General features: G+C 45.0%; 1 protein-coding gene and 1 pseudogene across 1 annotated transcript; one reads left to right on the forward strand and one right to left on the reverse strand.

Moving 5' to 3' along the window:
- Positions 1-137: 137 nt before the first annotated feature.
- On the forward strand, positions 138-9385 carry LOC110980829 (uncharacterized). The gene is made up of 4 exons (XM_022237834.2): positions 138-335; positions 1445-1630; positions 3146-6517; positions 6878-9385. The coding sequence occupies exons 1-4, from the start codon at positions 279-281 to the stop codon at positions 7085-7087; spliced, it is 3825 nt and encodes a 1274-aa protein (XP_022093526.2). The 5' UTR covers positions 138-278; the 3' UTR covers positions 7088-9385.
- A 7504-nt stretch (positions 9386-16889) lies between these two features.
- Positions 16890-18034, reverse strand: LOC147796817 (uncharacterized; annotated as a pseudogene).
- Between the last annotated feature and the right edge of the window lie 2437 nt (positions 18035-20471).

A 20471-nucleotide genomic window follows, 5' to 3' on the forward strand; every position in this document is an offset into this window, starting at 1 on the left:
AAGGCGAAACTGCACATCGGGAAACTTCCCCATTTTGGTTTCATCAGGGAAAATGTCACAAGAGTGCGCGCGTGACGCGCCCGCACAGCACGCGAGTGTCAGACGAACTGTGCGCATTTCAAAACGTGTTCGGCGCGGCGCAGACTCGGTTTTACCGTACTGTGGCCTTATCCGTGCTGACTCGAACCGTCGTTGTCGAATTCAGCGAGACATCCTGCGCTGAAATATCCTCATTTGTTCAAATTTTCCGAAGTAAATGCAGAATATTTCATGCCGTGATGGGATTGGGACAATCGAAGAAATCGAGCCGCGAGAGCCAATCTGATTTCAAACCGGTAAGTACAGGGTCAATTCCTTCTTGTAAATTAAAAAAAAAAGACAAGGCACAGTTACCCCGATCAGCAATCCTTACTTTGACTAGAACACCTTAGTTTGCTTTCAAGTGTTTAACTTTTGTCAGGGAATGCATTGCAAAGTCTACTGACAGGATTGAAGGATTTAGAACTCGTGAACTTTTTTCTACTTCTAGATTTTGTCTTGCAGATAAAGTGGGGTTCATTACCTTTAGCACCCTGTTCCTATTACAAGGGAACGAGTTCTAGTTTTTCAAAATAACTTATCTAAACTAGTTGTTGGTGATGTCCTCTTTCATATCAGAAAGAAAAGAGAATTAGGCTTTTGGTGTAAAACGGCAGCGTACGTGACTGTCCCGAAGTACGAAGATCATTGAACGACAGATCAGCGAATGTAGTCTGGTTCCTAGACCTGAATGGAGATTTCTTTTAATGAACCAACATGCCCGAGTCGGGTAACCAGACGAACAACCAAATGGCGTGATTCGACTAAGTCTTTTGCCAAACTTGGGTTAGAAATTTAAGTTTTCTTGCTTAAATATTGTCAAAATTTACCTAAACTAGGCGTATCAGGATTGAGTAATGATTTCTTAAGGTCAAAATGTTAATAAGTTTGAGAAAGTGGACTTTGTTTCGTTAATTATAGGAATAGAGTGCTAATGGTAATGAGCCCTGTTAATGCAAATGCCGTTATGGTGAATAAATTTTGAGATGTCCCGGGGCGTGCCACCACGCTCACTAGGCAGAGACGCTGCTTAGTCCCGCCCTTTCCGCGAAGAAGCTTTTCTTTTTAACAATCTCAGGGTCAGTAGAAAGACTGAGGCCTACTTAAAGGCACTTTACACTTGAAAGTGAGGGAGTATCATATTATTATGCATTTTTGTCCAGTCCAGGAACAGAATGCAAAATAGGACCAAAATTGATCACGGGAATGTGAAACGCTTTTCATTTTCAAACGGCTCTTGAATGCAGAAGAAACAGTGGGCATGCATAAAGGCGGAAGAAAAGCCCTCGATGTTACAAATGGGTTTGGGAAGTCTGTCTTCTGAGGAGATCCCGCGTTTCTTTTTTTTTTTTTAACATTGCCACAGACTAGGGCCTCCAGGCAGAATTCTGAGCACTCGATCAAATCGGAGCGTTTCGTCTCGCCTCCAACTTCCCTGACCCCGGCATTCTGCACCGTCGGCCCGGTCAATGAAATCCCAAATGCCGCTGAAGCACAGCCCCGTCTCAACGAGAAACCGGCCACTATATTCTCGACGGGACTCAATAACAAGGTTTGTACAGTTTTACCAAAGCATGCTGGCATTTCTTCACCACCCCTTGCTAGTATAAGATTGATGTTAGATCATTGTACTTTATTAGACACAGTTTTGTAGGGTTACGCGTATGATTTGTAAAAAATGCCAATGAACAATTGAACACCTTATTTTGGCGCAGAGCGGGAGGCCCATAAACATACTTTCTGAAAAGGCAACCTTTTTTAGCAAAAAGGCAATCAGAAATGCAATTTAATCCGAATTATTGCACTTTCTCCTTATCCAAAGAAAATTCCTGGCCCACCACGTGCCCTGAATGCGTTGACATTAATAACCCTATAACCGCGCCTTATTTCAGCTATCGACGTTCTCTTTTAGCTAGTTGGTAGCCTGTTTCATCGAGTTCGAGAGTGACAGATAAAAGTTTAGGCTATGAGCCGAAATACACGCCTGGTTACTTTCATGATTTCGTTGCTACGGGTATAGTTCTTTGGTTGCTACGTGTATACATATAGTTCTTTTTCTGAGTGAGGTTGTGCGTATATAGTCTTGTTGATGTGGTGATATAAAATAGTTAAACTAGCAAGCGTCTCGTGACACACTTTCGGCAAATCAAGAAAGAGAAGTGCTTTATACACAGATATAGTAACTGCATAAATCCCCCAAGGTTGATTGTTATCACACGTCATTGAACTATTTGTTCTATTCTACGGTATCCGCAGAATAGAACTTCATTTCACTCACTGGTTCCCGCCCCATTTTATATATTTCACTCCCAGCAAGAAAGAGGAAAATAATGCAGGGACGGGAACCGGTCTAGCATTACGCGGTAGGCCTATTACTTGTAGCAGTGGGCGGCGCTTCGGACACGAATTTGTTTCGTGAAATGGCGGACGCTAACACACGCGAGGACTGTTTATTTTCCTAACATAGAGGATTAATTTTATTCAGGTATTGCATAAAACACAATGAATGTTTCAGATTTGTGCAATGGTATGAGGTAACGTGAAGCGATATACTAACCGTCCAAACGTTTGTTTGCGCGGTGAAGCATTCCATTACTTTATTTTATCAAAAAGAGAGACAGCACAGAAAACTGTGAAGAAGTTTCGTCTTTTTGACGTCTGTCTGATACCCCCAAAATTTGCATACTTCTTGTCACTACGATGACTGCAAATTGTCACACGAGACTCTGATTTTCCGTCTTCCATTCGTCGTTTCTTTTTTTCCGATGGGAGACTGAGAGAAACTTGGTGGTGGTAAATAAGCTGGTTCTTTTTACCAGTTCTAAACATGCGCCCGAAGTTCTGAGCATGCGAGCATAGTTCCAACGCGCAATCCTGTGAAAAGACCGATATGTCCGCTGCCACCAGTGTCTTAAAGTCTCCTTTTTCATAACAGTGAAATCGTGCACCACTGCGAATACACTCGAGTTTTGGAAATGGACGTCCAACAATTGTTCACTGACTTATGCAATCCTGCAAAGTCGTGGATAATGTAAAACGGAGTTCCTTCTATTGTTTGAATTTACAGATTTCATACGCGAATGCGATCGAGCTGGAGAAGAGACTGAACAAACTTCAGCATGATGGCTCCTTGTCCGGCACAAGTGAGAAGAACGCGCACTGTCTTCGACAGGGGCAGCAATTGCATCAGGAGCGGTCACTGGAGCCTCTGCAACAACAGCAACAGGAAGAACAGCAGGGGTCGCAGTTGCAACAGCTTCACCAAGGACAGCACTTGCAGCAGCCCCAACAACATCAATCTCAAAAGAGCCCACAACAGTCTACGCAACAGCAGCAGTTGAAGCAGCTTCATCAGCAGTCCGTAAAGAGTCAGGCTCAAACAAAGCAGCAGCCTGCACAACAGGAAACCCATCAGTTTCCAAAGCAGCTGCAACAAACAACTCTACCGCAGAAAGACCAGCAGCACTCTCAACAGCTTGTACCTCAGCAGTGCAAGAAGACGCTTATCAGGCAACAGCAACACCAGCCCACGCTACAGAAACAGCAAGAGAAGGTTCAACAACTGCAACAAATAACACCTGCTTGTGAACTGCCACAAATTAATACTACTCCGCAGCATCACACGCAACCGGCGCAAGAAATTGAGCGACAAAAGCAGCATCGGCGACTTGCGCAGCAGGACCAGGAAGTGCAGAGGCCATCACAGCAGCAGCCTAAGCTACGATCGAAGCAGCAAAAAGAGGCAACGCGTCAACCTGCACCACAACTCGAGCAGCCCGAGGAGCAGCTGCAAGTAAAACAACAAGCGAAGCTGCAGCAACACGAGAGGCAGGGTGAAGCGCAGCACCAGCATTCACAGGAAAAACAAGAGTTGACGGAACAACAGAAACCAATGCCACAACATCAGGAAACGAAACAAACACAGTGTCAGAAACAAAACCTGCAGCAGCGACAGCAAGACAGCAGCCCAACGCAACAAGAGCAAAACCAGCCAGTACCGTTGCAGCAGCAACAGCAGATGCAGCACAACTGCGAACAAGAACAGGTCAATACTAAAAACCAATCTCAGCTACATCCACCATCTCAGCCTCAACAGCAACAGAATTATTCACAAGTGGTGCAGCAGCAACAGCGCAATCAACAGCAGGTAAGGGTCAATCAAGTCCAAGGCAACCTGCCGAAGAAATCCAAGAAGCAAGTGAAGAGAGAGCAGAGGCTCCGAGTATTGCAGGAGCAGCAACTTGCCAAGAATGCAGAGCACGACGAGCAACACCCGACTCAACAGCATCCCCGACATCCGCGCCAAGAACAAATGCAGCAGCCGACAAATCAAGTGACACAGCCACAGCCCCAAGTCATCGCGCTGAAAGAGCAGCAGCAGTCCAAGAAACTCCAAGAACAGGAGACACTAAAGCCTGGACGGCAGGAACAGCTAGGACATCCCAAGTTGGAAAAGAAAAATCAGCCAACGTTGCAACAGGCTCAACACAATCAGCCGAATGCAGATCAAGACCAGAAAGACAACAAAAGCAAACAGAATCCTCCCAAACAGACACATGAGCGCGAGAAAGCTCCCAAGAAAAAAACAGTGAATGTGGAGCTCGCGGCAACGTACAGGTCCAAGCAAAATTCAAATTCGAAGGCACAAAACAGTTTCCCACGAAATGTTGTCAGAACACAGGGAAAACCTGTACCGCTGATGGGTATCAGTTTTCCCCGTCAGAAAAGCAATCTCCCTCAAGAGCCATCGGCGGCATTTGTACAAACGGCCACTCAGAGCGGGATGCAAAATCAGAAGAAGCCCTTCCTCACAACTTCGTCTAAACCAGGCACGCCAACTCCCCAATCAGAACAGGATCCCCGGGCTGCTGTTATTTCCTCGCAGATAACCTTCCAGTGCCCTCAGGAATTTAGGAACGAGGCATCTCAGAAGATGGTTGATCACAAGGAGACGTCGACCGTACCTCGAAAGCAAAGATCCAGAACGGTCTCCAGCGTGGGTCCTAAAGAGAAGTCCTGCCAGTGTGGCCATCAGAAACAAGACAAGATGAGAAGTCCAGATCGAGAAAAGCTAGAGCAAGATGAATCACAAAAGAAACTGCTGCTGGAGCAATCTTCCCAGCAACAGCAACATCAGCGAGAGCTGAAGCACACTCACCCGAACCAAGAACAGAGACAGCAGAAAATAAAACAAAATCCCCCGAAGAAGCAGAAGGAGCGTGAACGTCAACAGCAATATCAACAGCATCAGCAGCAAGGACAAAAACAGCAAGAGGAGTTCGCCTCAGAGTCGGCAGCTCCTGTTGTTGCTAAGGGACGGGCCAAACTGAAAGCCGTCCATGAATTCCAACCGCACCCCCCGGCGTTCGCCGCGAGTGCAGCGGCATTCCAGGCCCAGCTTGCTCTCACGCAACCTCCTCAAGCACCGCACACTGCTCGAAAACATAAGCCGGTGGCGGGGGACGCAACCATGGAGATGTTCAAAAGCTTACAGGTCCAAGACTCTAGCGTGGCGGCGCAGGCCAACAGCGATGCCCATCCTAAGTCAAAAACAGCCGACTCCAGGGCCGCAACGCAACAAAGTGTCGCTCCCTGGGCCGTGGTGTACAACAAGGTTTCCGATGAGGACTTGCTGAGTGAACCGTCGGCAGTAGACACAGGCAAAAAGGAACGCCGTGAGGGTCACGGATTTTTCTCTAGGATATTCGGCAAAAAGTCTAAAGCACTTAAAGCAAAGAAGGTGCCCTCCTCGGAGATCGAACAATTGTCGGACTGCATGCAAGGCCTGAAGATTGACTCGTCATCTCCCATACAGGATGTCGATGTTCATGGAGAAAGCGATACCGATCATAGCTGTTCGGACACAGAGGTGCCACCCTCCAGCCCGGCAGACGATGAGGGGTCCGATTTGGCTGAGAAATCAGATGAATCTTCTGACCTAGAACCCCCCAGCTGCATGGAGGCCTGGGAGATCGCCGACGATGTGGTGGAGAAGGCGTTGTGCCTTCTCCCGATCCAAGTGGGCACTGTGCACTCGCGGCGATTCACGGCCCCGGACTGTCCCTTCGAGCCGGAGCTGGTCCAGCGGCTGGTCTCGGACGCCCTGGAGGCCAAGAGGGGGCTGAAGCGCATCAAAGAGAGCCAGGCGCTGCTGGAGACCTTCCGGGACTGCCTGCTGAAGTTCTTCGAAGGGAAGGACGTCGGCGACGTGCTGCCACCTTGCAATCACGCACCGGGGTCGCATCAGTGTAGCATGCAGCCGGTCATTCAACCACTCTTGGGTATCATCCGCCATGTTCTCCAGGAAACAAAAGCAATTGGTGGGCCAAAAATGGAAGCTGGACAGCGACTGAACAAAGATGGAAAAAGCCAGGCAGAGCCTGGAGAACTGCGTCCCAGGCGCTACATAAAAATCAAAAGGAAACTTACAGCAACGCAGGTTGGTTTAGCTGGCCTAAATTTTACTCCTACATTTTTTATAGGGATAAAAATAAATCATACATTTTTATTAACGGTCCTGTAATACATGTATTGCTCTAAGAAAAAGATCCATTTACCACGCGCTTTTATAGAACTATGTAATTTTGTAAACGCGGTATTTGTTACTTATTAACCCTTGGATCCCTTCACAGTTAGAGTATATGTGAGATGCCATTACACTACCATGATTGTATTAAGGGCGTAACATTTAGGGCCTGTAAGCAAGGACGCGGGATTTCAATCCCGAACTCGAGCATCATCATCGGTGGGTTCTGTGCACGGTTTTACGCTGACAATGCTCGACACCTCATGCTTGCAGGCATTTCGGGCACCGACGAAGCTCTCGGTCCGTTTCTGCAACGCCTGCGCAGACACCAAGCAGCCAGACGGCCAGCCGCTGCTGAGCTGCGGCCGGTGCCCAGACGTCTTCTACTGCAGCCGGGAGTGCCAGAATGTGGACTGGATCACTCACAAGTTCACCTGCCCGGGAGGCGACCGGCGCTCCTATTGCAAACACCATGGCACGTAGACGGTCAGCAGCAAAGGAATCTCAAGAGAGTTCCAACGGAACCCCTAAAGCCCAGTTTTCCATTATAATGGTCGTAACGAACGCCGACAAGATATAAAGACGTGAACAGTCACGGAAGAGACGGTGTGTAACGTCATTCCACCCCTAAATTAAACAAAATGGCGTCCGAAACGCGGAAACTTTTCGCAAAAAAATACATTCTTAGGGTGGTGTACGGCCTCTTGAAGTCGATCTGTTACTCTAGTTTGATATTTTGTTTACGGACAGCAATTTTGTTGATGATTTGGGCGTCATATGTTACTTACATGGAGAATATTGGCAATACGAGTGGTAGTAAGAGAGCGAGACATCATTGTACGTTGATCATGCCAAGCGTGCTTGTTTTTAAAACCTACTCTGGCGACCTGCAGTCGGCAAAGTTGAATCAAATTCAACTTTGCCAATTGTCACCGTCCCTGTTTGCATTAGTGAAGATAAAAGTGTTTCCATATGATTGCGTATCGTCCGAAACCAATCGGCAATGCTTTGTGTGTGGCTTCATCCCGATATGAAACCAGGCTTTACCGGTTAAACGAGATTGTAATTTTTGTAGTTAAAAAGCACAAGTATATCAGCCATTGTGAAGCCTGCAAGGCGTCATCTTTTTCAACGGTTTGTCATGTTCCGATTTAATTGGATAAATGTAATTTCGTAAAACATAAACAAACAAACATCACTGCGTAATTAACACGTTTTTATGTCAAGATAACATTCTCACAAAAGAGAGAACACAACCCGAATCCAAGGTTGTTGGGGAAGGACGAATTCACTTTCGCGTTTTTGTTTTGTTATTTGGACTTGGAACCATAGTCCGTGTTATAACTGAATCATTAATCATTTATCGCCCATCTCCACAAGCAGAGAAGCTAAGCCAGGTGAGAGAAACCATGAACTATGCAGCCAAGGACAAAAGGATTATCCCTTTTTCCCCCAACTGTTTTCACTAACGCACAAAATCTACTCTTTCCCTCAACTGACCCTCCCCCATGCTCCCCCCAAAGAGCAACATGGCTGAGTTTGAACCTGCGTGGGCATTGGCTAAAAACTGAAGTGTTGAATCCAGTACTTACAACTTAGAACACTGAAGGACCAGTTGAAATATTGGGTTTTAACACTGAATGTTGGATTTAGCACTTCCAAAGACTGGCTGCATGGCCCCTGTCTGCGCTTGAGTTCCACTTTCTATGCAGCCGGACATTTTGTCAAATGTTGGGGATACCTAGGCTACCATTTATTTTCTTCCATGTATTGTGCCATGTTTGCTTTCTGGCCTGTCTTGATGAATTGGACTTTTGAAGTGGAAGGTCGTTGGTTCGAGTCCCACCCAAGTAAACGTGCTATTTTTTTGCAAGTTCTCGGGCAAACTCTGAGATATCAGTATTACAAATACACGTCGAGGTATGGGCAAAACCCGTTATTAAACCATGTCTAATGCATGCTCACGGAGCTACATGTATACACAGAACCATGGAACCGGAACTCAACGCGCCAGCTTGCGTGTTTCCGAGTCGAACTGGATATCCGAGCAGTGGTCACGTGTAAGGTACAGATGGCGTCGAGTAGCCTGGAGCAATGCCCAGTTGACCGAACACTCTGAAAAATACGCATTGCGTGGTGAACACCAAACCTCGCCACGTTTTATGTTGATTAGATTCACGTTCAAATTCAATTACCGTTGAACTGAAGTGACGTCACACTTTCTGAACCGGATAGCGCACACACCCATCCCCGTGCACATTTCAAAGAAACACTTCTGGTTCGATTTTTTGGGGGCCTCCAAATAATACCTGTGATCTATCCCATGAAACATAGCGCGCTATGCATATTTATAATTTTATAATTTTCCAGGTTTTCAGAGTATCGCTAAATAGGATAAAACCATTGAAATTTTTTGTTTAACATCCCTGGCGTTAATGTGAAAACAGTGGTCTTCGCGAAATGGCCAGTAACAGTCGTGACACGACAGCAGTCGTGACTCAAGTCTCTCGTCCAGTGTTCAACATAAGAACGCAGTAATTAACTTGAAACTCCCGCCAAAGAGCGGAGTAAACTCTAAATCTCAGCCTCGGCCACAGAGAAACGTTTGAGGTCTCACCGCGCTATCTGTCCTTGCTCAGACTGTTTCATAGGTTCACGCGTGCATGCATTCCGAGCCGCCCTCTGCAGGCTCACCATTTGGGAGGAAGTGGGGACTCGACCTTCTTTGCAGTTCTTGAAAAGCATTGGGTATAAAAAATGGCCAGAACGTTAAAACAAAAATCCAGCATTGGCTTTCTTTGTTGTTGTTCCCTGTTTTGCCCTTGTTTAATGTTTAAAAATGTCACAAAGTAATCAAACTGCTGAATAAGAACATAACACTTAACAAACTTTGGGTGAAGTCGGATTGAATAGGCCTATACCGATGACGTCACACTTTATTTACAATGTGAACCTACCTATGGAGCCAGTGGGGGTCGACGTCCGTCAACAAGTTGTGGCATTGCATCGTCTGTACAGAAGTCTGTTCTACACAATTCTGTGGGCTCCATCGGATCAACCACCGCCACAAAGCCCACCGCAGGCAGTGTGACAGAACACTTTCGCCAAATACCAGAATATCGATTTGGAGTGCGTGTTAAACGGTTGCACGGGCTCTGTATAGAGTTGGTACAGCTGGAAAGAATCAGCTGTGTCAATTGTCTTTGAATTTTTGACCTCCGGCCTGTCATGGCTAATGTTTAATGTCAGAGTATCACATCTGGGTATTTTCAATAGCTATGCAAGAAACACTTCGACCACCGGGGAAGCGATCATATTTTCCCCCAGATTACTACGTGGCCTTTCTGCGCTTCCGTTGATCACCATTATGCTGCACGTGAAATTCAGTCAACACCACCATCAAAACCACATTGGCTTATGATCCAACTGGCTACACGAGACGAAACTGCAGCAAACTTTGTTACTTTTCAAACAAAATTACAAAAAATGAATTCAAAATTTAAGGCAAGAGAACTTTTGGGACGATACTTAAGTGTTTCCTTCAAAATAACATCTCTGACAAGTGGAATCTTTGTGGAATTTGAATTCAAAACTGCAAACCTCGCACAGTACCTCTCATGCGATATCAGATTAAGAGAACTACAAAACCAATCATTACTGCGGCGCTAGTGTGAGTGCCATCCGACTTGTTCAGAGATAACTTATCTTAGTAAGTCGACTTATATTGCGTTTGTCGGTAGATGGTCTGGATAAATCCAGCCGCTTTCTCCTGGATGGCTTCCATCTTGTTAACAGAGGTTATGCGTTTCTGGCGTCCCCGTGGTGTCTCAAAGGATGTTTTGTTACTTGAATTAATTACATTGAACCTACAAAAGGTTTACTCGAGCATATCCAAGTGCTACAAATCCCTCTCCCTCGGAGGACACGTTAACGCCTAATCTATGTACATTTGTAGTGATTTGATGATGGGGATTCCAAACAGTGGCACAATGTTACATTTGAAGCAAGATGTTGGACGGAGAGCACCCCCACCATACACACACACATTTGTGTTGGTCATTATTTGACTAGAATCTCATGAATTGGGGGGCGATGTGTCAGGTAAGAATAGTCTAGAGTGTGTATTGGGATTGGACATCATGATGTAGGGGGCTGCCCCCTCCGTCCCATACCTTGATGGGTGTATGTATAACCGTGGGTGGAAGTGTATTCGATTCCTTTTGATAGGCCATAAACCCCATGCACAATCTGCAGTTCGAATGCCTTTGTACTGACTGAAGCCACCGGCGGCCATTTTATCGGGCCAAATACAACCGCTTGCAGTTGGCTTGCTTGCCATGGTAACCAGTGATGCCGCGAAAAAACAACCCTTCTTTTCATATTAAAACCAGTAAATCTTCTCGTTTTGCCTTTGGCATTTTGCTTAACAGTGGCATTTAAGCAAACCTTTGCATTGTTTGTTATATTCGGGACGGTAAGATGGACTCCGGAAAGTTAGATCCAGGTATGTGCCCTCACCCAGGTGGAAGTCAAAGTTGATGCTGTTTATGCCGTGGAAGACTCGCAACCCGCGGTCACAGGTCGTCTGAATTAAACTTCGTCTGGCGTCCATGGCTGACCAAGAGAGCAGCATTCAGGATCTTAAGGAGGTGTGCAGTTCTCCAAAGTGCTCATTGACAGGTACAGTAAACAATCGAAGTCATGAGAAGGAAAGAATGTGGTAATAGTCCGCTTTGATTAGTGTTTCGACTGTTACCCAACCTTACAGAGGTTGCAGGGCAGCTGTCTTCCCGGTCAGTGTTTTTGCTCCACTGGTCACGCACATGAGTAGACCCTTTGTGTATATCCCCCCATGAGTAAAGCACTGACCAGGAAGATGGCTGCCGAGCATAACCTCTATTGAGGGCCCCCCGCAAATGACACCCCCTCAGTGCCCAAATTATCCATACATCTGTTTAGGTCACGTGACGTAACGGGGGGGAGGCTATTCCATATGGTGGGAGTCATTGTTTCGGCGCAACTCTGCTGAACCAGGTGTATTCACACTGTGGACGTGGATGATTTACTGTACGACCTTCAATGAAATTCTGATAGTGGGAACCACCTGAAAGTTTATGATTTCGATTACAGGCTGGCCATTTTTCCCTTTTTTCCATACACACAGTTCCACCAATATAGTCTTAATTTGGCTTGCTTGTTTACCTGTTCATTTCCAGTGTCCACTGTGTAGGTAAATGTACTGTACATGTACATTCCTGCTTCATCAATATGGCCCAAGTCTTGCCACGGAGGAAGGACACAGAAGGAGTTTTAACAGCCCGGGCTGTAACATCTGGCCAATTACCGCTTTCTGGCATGCTTTGCATTTCCATTGCCAGAGCGCAAGGGGTTTCGTGGTTGTTTAGCAACCACGAAACCCCTTTGTAGGCCTACCCTGTGATCACCGTCAGAATTTGTCGATGGTAATCTGCATCCTTGAAACTTTTTGCTCTGAGGTATAGGGAATTAAATATTCATGCCTTTGTTGGTGCTCGGTATGATCTCATAACAACATCGAATTCAGTGAACGCTTTCTTCTGAAGTTCTTTCGGGAATATAGAGCTCCGTTGTTTACAAGTTTTTGTGTTTTGTTTGAATCATCTTTATTACGGCATTTGTACATAGCCTAAGTGTACTTTAGGAGATTTCATTATCACTCCCTGTGATGAAATAGCGCATTTTGTTCCTTATTTACCTGGCTTTCAAGTAGTGGTCAAGATTTTGTCTTTGAAAACGGAAAGGAGAATAAAATTACAAACTTTGGATGGATAATGGAACAGTGTATCGAAATTTAAAAAAAGTGTATTCGGGATGGCAAAAGTGGGTCTAATATTAGGGATTTTTTTCTCTCTACTTACTGGTCACAGAAATAATTTGTATTTAATTGTAAGCAAAACATTACAAGTATTGCTAGGATATTACTGATCCTGCCTGTTCAGCTAAGATACAGGCAGTAATCGGGCATTGTTTTTGGAATATTTACTATACTTTTCGTCCGACTCGGCGGTGACAATCATTGAACGCTTTGAAGTGCCAGAGTTGCAGCTCCTTCTGTGTCCTTCCTCCATGGTCTTGCTAACCAGCTTAAGATGTTAATTTTATGTGCGTAAATATATATTATATATTTTTGCCATCCATTTCAACGATGAGGCCTTGGTTCTGCCCGCCGGTTTTACTGTTTATTTCGTGAGCATAATTCTGCATATTTATCAAATCAAAGTGACAAGATACAGTGGTATTGTCCTTTCTTGAGCCCACGTCCCACCCTGTTACGATTACGCCACTTGACACCAAAACCCATCTCTTTGCAAGAGAGAGCAGCGAAAACAAACAGATATTGGGCCGTTTGTTTCCGTATCACGCAAGCTTTATATTGTTTAGGTAACCCTCAGGTTAGTGGGGAATATATTTCAACAAAACTGGATGAAGTAAAACAAATAAACCAAACACAAAGTTAAGTAAGCGAATGAAAGTTCTTTGGTTATCCAGATCATTGACAACTGATTATAAATTAAGCCAAAATGAACGGAAAGTCGCTAATCTGAGCGGAAATCAAACCAAGTTATATAGAAATGAATCAAACACACACACACCCAACCACCCACACACTTGTTTTACATACAACGTGTGGACATTGCTTTATTCTCCTGTGGATAAGGAAACTTGAGAATAATGCTCCTTTTTTCTCTAACTAGGAAAACTCCTTCGAGCTGGATTTTTTATGATGATTTCCTGGACTGTTCCTCTTCATTTTGCCACGGATAACCTTGACCCCAAAATGCCTCTGAAACTGTTTTTCAGAAAGGGGGAAACGTGTGCGAGTCCACGCTACGCCATCGCACCCTACATTATGTGGACTTCTTTTGCGCAGAGGTCCACACTATGTATGCCACGCATGCGCACCCATCCAAACAAACTGGCAACACACACAACCAAATAAAACAAGAAAACGTCTTAGATCAAATTTCATTTCAATCACCCAAATCGGGTTGAAACAATTGGGTAGTTGCAGTTTTCACCCTCGCGAAATTTAACCCAAGCAATTTTTCAGTAAAATTTCTAATTTCAAACTCTACTTCAACTTGCGAACATTTCAAGACAACGCGGCGACGCAGGACATTGTTTTGTTTCAATTTGTGTTGTCTCATTCTGTTCGCTATTGCCAACTGCTGTTTTTATTTTTAATCAACAACTATTTGTTAGTTTTTTTGTTTTTTAACAACGTACAGAGGAAAGTGGGCCCGCCAACTTGATTCACGATTTCCGCGACTTGTTTGTGCCAATCGCTAGTCGTCACACCGGGCAGCGGCTGCAGACCCTTCTCGTCAAGCGCAGCGTCTGATCGCTTCCATCATGGATATACATGTAACATCCGATAAACGGCATCCGTGCCGCCGGTTGGGGATTCCTGGCGCTCTCTCTCTCTCTCTCTCTCTCTCTCTCTCTCTCTCTCTCTCTCTCTCTCTCTCTCTCTCTCTCTCTCTCTCTCTCTCTCTCTCCCTCTCCCCCATCTCTCCCATCTCTCTCTTGCCCATCTGCTCCTCACTCAAGTGTTTCGAGCCGTCTAGAAATTAAAAAGTTGCCAAATTTGCATGTAATCATGAAAGTACCGCCAATCCGGACCTATTCATGTTAAATAGGCCCTGCACGAGTAAAGCTAAGTGCGTGAACGATAACTTTCCCAATGGATTTTGTGACGTCATCAAAAACTCCCAAAGCTCACCAAACGCCGAGGAAAATAGAACACCTTACTCTGAAATCCGATCATTTATCATATTCTGTCAGTTTTCAAGTTCCTTCAAGCAGCATGACGTTGTCTAATTCAAATAACAGAAGACGTAACCGTAATCTAATCACACCATTCTAGATCCCATTTCAAAGTCAAAACCTCCACAAAATTTGAAGGAAAATTTTAGAAACTCCAGCACCTGTAAGATGAAAAATAATGTTCAAACTCAAAACATGCGGCACTCTGAGTAAATCTGTCGTATCGAAATGGTCACTGGGCTAAACAGCCGGCGGTTGTGCCTGGTCCGTGTTGATATGCTCATTTTCGCTGTCCGCTGGCCGTTTCCATGTTCCCACGCTGGCTGCTGCATTCCACACACCTCTCATAACAATCGCGTATTAACAGTTTAAATAAGTACACGGATTTTAGACATTCTGTCTGAAGGTGCCGACTACACATCCCTGGGTGTAGCTTGATATGTACGCATCGTGCATGTGAATGCAAAAAAAAGTGAGAAATGGCTTTGCAGGTACACCGTGGAATCAATCTCTTTTAGGCAAAGTGTGGTTCTTAAAAGAACTGGTGAGTCTTAACTCGACGTTCCGGCCAGTGTGCCCCGGCCGAAACGTCTTTTAAGAACCACACCTCGCCCAAAAGAGATTGATTCCATGGTGTACCCGATAACCCATTGCTCATGTCACTTTCACCATGAAAAGCTTCAGATCTGAGAAAAGTACTGTTGACTCTTTTAAGGTAAAAAGAGTCCCGTACAACTCCAATCCAAAAGAAAGAAAACGACTCTAAATGAGTGAAACCACTCCGAAATAGTGGCAAGAAACACTCAAAAAGAAGAGCTGTAATAAAGGAAATCGCTTTTTCGAGTTGTCCCTCGTAATAACACTAAAAAGAGTGGAAACTTCACTCTTTTAGAGTGGTTTCTACACTTTTTTTAGAATGGTTTTTGCTCTTTGGAGTGGCCTATGAGGGACTCGCACTTTTTGAGATGAGTTCTTCATTTCTTGGCATTTCGAGATTGTGCCCGGTCGCAGAGTTGCACCATTAGCCAACGCTGGACAATGGATCGAAGTCATTTCACAGTTCAAAGCATTTACATGTATTACTAAAATTATTAAAAGTGTTTTGCTTTTCTGGCACAATGAACAGTTGTGGGGGAGGGACGTGGCTTAAGTCTGAGAAACGACTCAGAACATTCACGACCTCGCCCTTTCGAATAAAAAAAAATCTTCACTTTGTGTGTCGTTTCTCCTTGACCGAGTGACCAAACTATACAATACAAATCAGCCTTCAAACATACATGTATGTATAGACCTCGGTTGTACTTTTTCATTTGGCTACCCAAAAAACGCATCTTGCATTAAATCAAAAATATAATATATAATCAGTGTTCTGACTTATGTACTGGTAATTGCCGAGATTTCGGTAACTGGGTACCTTCGCCAGGGCAAGCAGATTCAGTGTTGTCTGCTTGTGTTTTTTGTTTCTTGTCTTTTCTGTCCTTTTTACGGTACAGTGGTCATCCATTTAAAAAGGCGCAAGGTCGAATTCGAAGTAACAGACAGTAGATCCGCTTTGGGTTATGTACTAACTGCAGCCGTATGGGTGACTGTAGTGACACAGGCACGCATGTCGCGCAGGCGTGCGTTAGTTTCAGCTTAAGCAAGCAGCTTAAACAACTTAACTTTAAGCAAGCTGTAACTTGTGAACTAATGTTCACATAACATCGGTTCAGTAAACTGAATCTGCTTGCCTTGACGAAGGTACCCAGTTACCGAAAGCTCGACAATTACATAATTCAGAGCACTAGTTATATAATATGTTTTTGTCTATATTCTGATCACGGTGCAACGCAGCCCTTTCATATTTTTCTGTAATCAATTCAGTTCAGTTCCATGTTTATGAAAAGCGAGTGTCGGAGCGGAACGTGCGCACATCCATTTCATTTCCTCTTGCACTGGATCTCATTGGAGTTTGTGTTAATTGTGAGGGCCTTGACGCAAATTTTTGTCAAAATGTGGACGTATACAGTTTCCCGCTAAATTTCAGATCTCTCACGACAGTTTTTCACTGACATCATACGCAGTGATAAAAACGAAATTCTGAGAAGAAATGTTTACGTGAATGGTTCAAAACTCTCCATATATATTGAAACATGGAATTATCCATGTTGAGTTCCAGTGACATTTGTCATTGCGTTGCCGATATTAGAGAGGTGGAAACTCCCCCATTGGGATGTTTGACAACTCCTTCACGACTCTTTTATTTAAGGATGAGAGTTACTGTTTCCAAATTCTCCTCAAGAACATTTAAAGTGATTTTTATTCAACATTTTCACTGATACCAATAAGTCTGTGTTGAATGACGTGGCTGTGGTGAGTCCAGACTTTTTGAGGGGGGGGAGACGCAATTACCAAATTTGGGAATTGTATCCCCCCATCAAAAGGAGTCCTGGACTCACTAGCAAAGACAGCCACGACATAAATCTTTGACAAATCAAAGTGGAGTCTCTGTCAATGCTGTCTTTTCTTTAGTCGAAGGCCCGAAAATTGCACCACTCTTCAAAACAAAACAAGCAAATAAAAAGGGAATCTTTCTATAACACGTAATGACTCGAAACACAAATAAATTAATAAGTTAGAACAGATTTGCCGAATGTTTATGCCTTGTTTTGTTGTGTTGAAAGCAAGAATGGTTTGGAACTCTTGTGGCAGAAACTTAACGAGGTCCTCGTAAGCGATGGTCTCGAACTTTTTCAGAAAGTCTCGTTTTTTATGGCAGCCTCAGTGGTAAAGTAGGAGAAATGCACGACAAAGGCGTGTCCAACGACACAGTTTGGGTTCTTGACTTTCCTGGAGTATTTGACCGTCAACCAAGCCTCGTCATCGTTGCCAATTGGTCCAGTCTCCATCATGGCTTTGAGGTCAATGATGTTCACATCCCATCAGCAGGAAGTTGATGCTGTAGCGAGCTCTCTCCTGGGTCAGGTACCGTCCCGCTGAAGAGATATTTCTCCAGTGATTTGTTGCCATGATGGAAGAGGAACCGCCCGCAGAGCCAGCTCGGCGCATTCCGCCGATCTTCCAACCGCACTTCGGATGACCACCTTTATCGAAGCCGAACTTGAGTTTCTTGGGGTTAATGGCCGGGTTGTTATAGAGGCCCATCTCCTGGTGGATGAAGCTGCTTCGCCAGTTAGCCCCACCGATGTTGCCGAAGTGGACGAAGCACTCGGTGGTGTTCTGCTGCTGCAGCAACTGCTCAAAGGCACCGGGATGGACGTACACCATGGCGTCGTCGAGTTTGAGGTACTTCCTTTTGGGATATTTCAGCCATTTCGTTGAAAATCTCGTACGTGAATCTCAGCAAAGATGCCTTTTGGGCGAGCTCTCGTGTCCTTGTTAGGATTGCGATATCGGAACCGAAACACCTCCTGGCCTTAGGTGCTTGTTGGCACTGTCGGCCAACTGGGTCAGCTTAGAGAGCGTGCGGTTGTTGTACTGTACTGGCGGCCGTCCCGTCTGTGACGCCGGCGTCGTCACCGGCGCAAAGAAGTTGAAAATGTGAGCGAGAGTACAGAATGTGACGACCAAAATCATCCAGGACAGCATACAGTTTGGGCGGAGATTGGGCCTTGTTGGCAACATGTCGACTGGCGAATTTCTTCAGCACGCCGCGTGCCAAAGATCGACTATCGCAGAGAGAACGCTCGACGTTGCTAGGCGGTCGTAGCGTTCGTGCAAAAGCTACAAGCGTACAATACAGGATACCAACCACTAGCACCAGGTTGGAAGAGCCTGACTCCACGGATGTTACACAACCTGTGCAGAAAGCTGCGCTGGTGCTCGACCCATTTGTTTCACCACCGCCTAACGTTTACCAGTATTGAAAAATAAAATTGCATGAATAAACCTCAAAACACCGAGGGCGCAGCCGCATCTCGTTTTTCCTACAAACGTGGATTTGCCCACTGTTTCTCTCACGAATCACAGTCCCAAAAGGCATACCTTATTTGACCAGTTATCCATTAAATATGCCCGGCAATTGGCTGTGCATGATGTGTCAGCACCAAATGGAAGGCGGAGAGTCGACCCGTCGATAAGAAATTTGGCTTGTTGTGCCCGCTGTCACGCGGCGTAGTCGTATTGTCATAGAGGGCAGAGGATTGAGCCCATAACGGTGGCGGCTCCTCTGGAAGGCAGACTTGTTTCAAGTGAAGCAAAGCGAAATATTTCAAAGCAAACGTTTTCGGTCGATTCTAGCCTCGCCCCGATGACGTCTGTTATTCTACCACACTGCAAGCCTCGCCTTATAATCGGGCACCCAACCAGAGGAGCTTTGTCACGCTTTTTGTGACTGGAATTGGTCTCGACACACAAACAAGGCAACAGAGCGTATCGGGTCAAGGTGATCTTTTTTTTTCAATCATGGTGGTTTTTTTTTTTGGTGACGTATGTCCACGATCCACTGTCTCCAACGGACAACTCGTCTGCATTCGGAACCCCGTTCTCGAGTTGGACGACCACGGGAAGGGGAACTCCGAATGCCGCGAAAGGTTTTTCGCAAACAGAATTGTCACTCCCCACTTCAAACTGCCGGGAACGCCCACAAAGATGACGCACTCATAGGCGGTGCACATACAACAAGTTCACGCTGTTTTTGAGTTTATAAAACAAAAAAAGTGCATCTAAACTTGCTTACACACTCTTTTTGCAACGTATCTAGAATGCCGAAGTCCAATGTAACACTGCAGTTACACGAAGAATTAGACTAAGAGGAAACCACAACTTTTCAAGCCCAGAGATAACATGGTGGACATTCCAGTTTGTCACCTTTAACCTTCACAGAGGAGATCCCTTCTTCGGATCTCCCTACTTTGCTATGGCCAACATTGGGCACCGGTTAAAAAGGGGCAGAGACGAGGTTCGAATTGCCCATAACGCGAGCAGCAGTTGGAAAGACCATACGTTATGTTACAACTTGCAGTAAAAAAAATCAAGCAGATTTGAATCTGTAGCGTTTTTTTAATGAAAAAAATGTCTGGCAAAAAAATTCGTCGTGCTTACACACTACTTTACAAACCTTTTCAGGTAGTATGGGCAGCCAACCAGAGAAAACACAAACAAACAAAAAACGCAGTTATAGACTGTTCGTTTGTTCCCAAGCACTGACACCCATTTTACATGGTTGACACCGGCATGCAGAACGTTGACAAAGCAAAGGTGAACTCGGAGATGTGTATTCTGTCATCGTGTCGTAAAATGTCCCAGTCTGTATTCAAATATTTACCTGAGACTTGTTGAGATTTTGTACACGCAGTCAGCCGGATTTTTGGCCAAACCTATGGTTGGCAAAACTGCACCTGTGACGCAGAGAAGTGAAATATTTCTTGTCTATTGTGCACAATTGGCTGGCCCATGACGAGTCTCCGGACTCCGCAGGATATGAGTAGGCCCTAGCAACATTTTGTGAAGATTTCATGTTCATGTGCATATATGTTTAACTGATGTCCATAAGGTCTGCTCTGTCGATGTCTCAGTCGTGTTAAGTGGCCGTTAACACTGTGGTTGACTGTCTGTACAAAAGTAAAAGAATACTTCACAAAGTCTTTAAAAAGATGTCACAAAACTATCCGAACACCAGACAATAACAGGCCCGTAGGTTGGGAGGGGAAAGGTCGGGGGGTTCGAACGAACCCCTCCCCGCTCGCTTCTGAGTTCCACTAGTTTTTGTTTTTGTTTTGTTGTTGTTGCTGTTGCTGCTGTTTGTTTGTTTTCTTTCTTTTGTTTTGGTTTATTTTATATAATAAATACACATTTTTAACATGCCGCAATTTTTTGAAAACAAAAACAAGCCGCGATTTACACGTTGATTCTCACTACAGTAACTGTTAGGCACGGACGTGTATAATAAAATCTGGACTCGCAATGCCTTTAATCAGCTTATAGAGATCATTGAATCCACTCGCTGCCATTTTACCGAGCCGAATACAAAGCTTTCCTGGCAATGCCCGCCTTTGTTCTTCCTGACGTCAATAGAAGGGAGCCAACCCACGCATTTGTATTCGGCTCGGTAAAATGGCCG

The sequence above is a fragment of the Acanthaster planci genome, linkage group LG14, assembly GCF_054643075.1.
Source record: "Acanthaster planci isolate LZ-2023a linkage group LG14, COTS_SCS, whole genome shotgun sequence".
Classification (NCBI taxonomy): Eukaryota; Metazoa; Echinodermata; class Asteroidea; order Valvatida; family Acanthasteridae; genus Acanthaster; species Acanthaster planci.

Coding starts and splice junctions, on each gene's coding strand:
- LOC110980829 (XM_022237834.2), top strand. CDS start 279: ATGGGATTGGGACAATCGAAGAAATCGAGCCGCGAGAGCCAATCTGAT. Junction 336..1,444: donor GCCAATCTGATTTCAAACCG/GTAAGTACAGGG, acceptor ACATTGCCACAG/ACTAGGGCCTCCAGGCAGAA. Junction 1,631..3,145: donor CGACGGGACTCAATAACAAG/GTTTGTACAGTT, acceptor TTGAATTTACAG/ATTTCATACGCGAATGCGAT.